At 31.2% G+C, this 3008-nt stretch overlaps 1 protein-coding gene across 1 annotated transcript; it reads right to left on the minus strand.

The window, feature by feature from the left end:
- Window positions 1-1604: 1604 nt before the first annotated feature.
- On the minus strand, window positions 1605-2543 carry LOC132144171 (deoxynucleoside triphosphate triphosphohydrolase SAMHD1-like). The gene is made up of 4 exons (XM_059554934.1): window positions 2476-2543; window positions 2286-2390; window positions 2022-2190; window positions 1605-1919 (listed from the first exon to the last, which is right to left on the minus strand). Exons 1-4 carry the CDS (start codon window positions 2518-2520, stop codon window positions 1903-1905), a joined length of 336 nt encoding a protein of 111 aa, XP_059410917.1. The 5' UTR covers window positions 2521-2543; the 3' UTR covers window positions 1605-1902.
- Between the last annotated feature and the right edge of the window lie 465 nt (window positions 2544-3008).

A 3008-nucleotide genomic window follows, 5' to 3' on the forward strand; every position in this document is an offset into this window, starting at 1 on the left:
GATTTGTTCAGAGAGTTCATCAATCCAGTCATTGTTAGTTGATTGTTTATGAGAGTTAGAGGAGTAAATGAATGCTGTTAAAGAAGAGTAGTAAATGTTTAGTAAATGTTTGTCATGAAACAGAGTGCTGAATATCAGCATTAACTTTTATTTTCCTTATTAAACCACATGAAACGGTTCTGATATCTAGTTGCATGATATCTGATATCTGTGCATTCAAGTTGTTGTTCCTGCACATGTTTCTCCAGCTGTCCCTCACATGATTCTAAGAAATTTACACATTGAAAAATACACGTTGATTTTAAACATCATAATATTAACACAAAGGAAAATAACTTTTTTGCCAGTAAAATCCTGTAAATTCTACAGTACTTTTTGTACAGTGTTCAGTGATTCTCTGGGGGAAACAAACGGACTAAAGGGAATATAAACTTTTTTAATGTATAAAAAAATAATAATTAACATGTCAGACACATTACTTAATGCTATAACAGTAACATACTTCATACGATTATATTAACAGTTACTTACCTTTCATAATCATGCAGGCTGCCTGGACCGTTAAAATTTGAAGCGGAGCGAAGCGGGAAACATATTGAACCCAACAGTTGGGATATAACTAAAAATAACCCAACAACGAAAAAAAAAATGACCCAACAAATTTTAATATAACCCAACACATTGACCCAATATGTGTAACCCAACGGTTAGGTTAAAAAAACAACCCAACGTTTTTTACTTCTTTAATTCAGTTATGAAAGGTAGATTGGTTTAATTTGTAGAAAAGTAAGACTGATTACCCCTTGGCAACTGCTAGTTGGTTAAAATGGTATTTTAAGAAAATAAACACTTGCCTGCATCATTGAACACATTTTGTAAATGCATTTTATTTCAAACATGTATAAGCATATGCATTTACAGGTACACAACTGTTAACTGAATATTCAACATTAAACATGTAAGATGATATATTTTTCCTGAGATTGGGATGTCCCCTGCTTGGGAGAAGAAAATAGAGGGGAAGAAAACACTACTGCCACACAGTGGTCTAACAAGCATATGACAATCAAAACAAACGCAAGAACAAGAAAAAATAAATCATTGGACTTAAAAGTACTCTATGTTATTTGTTATAGTAAAATTTGAACAATTATTTAGTCAAATAAAAAGGTAAAGTTATTAATTGTATTAATGTTTTGGCAACACTTAAAGCCATTATATATGCATTATCAAGAGTTATTAAAGTTATAATAGTTATAAAACTTTATAATTATTCATAATGTACATTGTAATACATTATACGTTGTCATAAATAATTATAAACTCATTTAAAATGCATAGTGTAGCAATTAATTGATAAGTGTTTTTATGTTTTAACTGGTTACAGTTCATGAGATTGTACAATGCATTATAAGGTGCAAGACAAGAAAAAAATATATAACCCAATTAAGAGAAAAACAGATAATATAACACAGGGTTAGAATAAAATGTAAGTTTTATTAATGATGCAATCTAAACCATCTAAAAATTTTAATGTCTCAATGAAGGTCCACATTTTAAAAAGATACATATATCTGTTTCTTGCTTTGAAACTGATATAAAGTTTGTAAAACTTTTACAATTATATTTTCATATTATTATTTGATTACACACATTGTAATGATGATAAACTGTAAATGATAAAACCCATTAAAAAACCCAAGATATATAGCGAGAGAGAGAGAGAGAGAGAAAGCTGCTACTTCACAATTTCACTTTACTTTAATATTGTCTTAATGTTATGTAAATCAAATAAATACATGCACTAGATATTTTGTTTAGACTTACATGATCTATATGCTTTTAAGAGCAGATAAAATATCAAATGGCTCTTATGTTCTGTTTTCAGCATGTATTGATGGTTCAATGTGCTCCTTCTCCTGCAATATAACAAGTAGTTTAAAATGAGAATTAAAATACACAAACTAGAGAATATGAATGCACCAATAATTATATTAGCTTGTTAGCACAATAGGTGTTACCTGAGTCATCATCATCTAAAACAGGGCCGAACTCAATGAAGGTGTCTCTATTGTCTGTGCACCATTTATGGAAGTGTCGCTCGGCTTTCCTCTGAACCCTCTGATCCATGTCTGTACAGTAAACTCTCACAAGCTTCTCATGAAACTTCACTGGCTTCAGACTGGACACCTGCAGGGAGAAGAGTAAAAGCACAATCCATTTACGATCTCTCATCATGAGATGAAAACTGTGTGATAAAGCTGCTCATACAGATGAACGTGTACCTGATACGACTGAATCCTGGATGCTGTGTTCCTGTCCCTCTTGTTGTAGAAATAGACATTGTCAAGGAGGTTTCCTCCTCCTTTCCCAAAACCCATTTCAAGAAACTGAAAGAGAAGCCAATTTAAACGATGAGGAAGAAGAAATGCAGAATTTTTTTTTTTTTTTTTACACACATTTTTTAATACATACATAAATTTGGAAGTGCTGTGCATTCAAGTTGTTGTTCCTGCACATGTTTCTCCAGCTGTCCCTCACATGATTCTAAGATATTTACACATTGAAAAATACACGTTGATTTTAAACATCATAATATTAACACAAAGGAAAAGATAAAGTATGCTAAATTAATTTATAAAAGATAAAATAAAAAGCAAAATGTTTAAAGTAAATTATGTAGATTCTTTATCAACACTGTACAACCCGACAAGTAACTTAACTCAAATCGTTTGAGTAAACAGATTGCCTTGATTTAAACCACGTAAGTTTTAAACCTTTGTAATTAAAGTAACAATTAAAGTGATAATTGTAAAGTAGTGATGAACAGCTGCTGTTAACAAACAGAATCACTGAAGAAAAGAGAAACACAAGAACTACTACAACTGACTTCAGACACAGCCTTAGATGAAATCAACTGAAATAAAATACATGAAATCTCTCAAGATCTGATTAAACAACCGCACAAACAGCATCACCAGCTCCACTTATTAATAACCAGACTGACT

This window comes from Carassius carassius, chromosome 7 (assembly GCF_963082965.1).
Source record: "Carassius carassius chromosome 7, fCarCar2.1, whole genome shotgun sequence".
Taxonomy (NCBI): domain Eukaryota; kingdom Metazoa; phylum Chordata; class Actinopteri; order Cypriniformes; family Cyprinidae; genus Carassius; species Carassius carassius.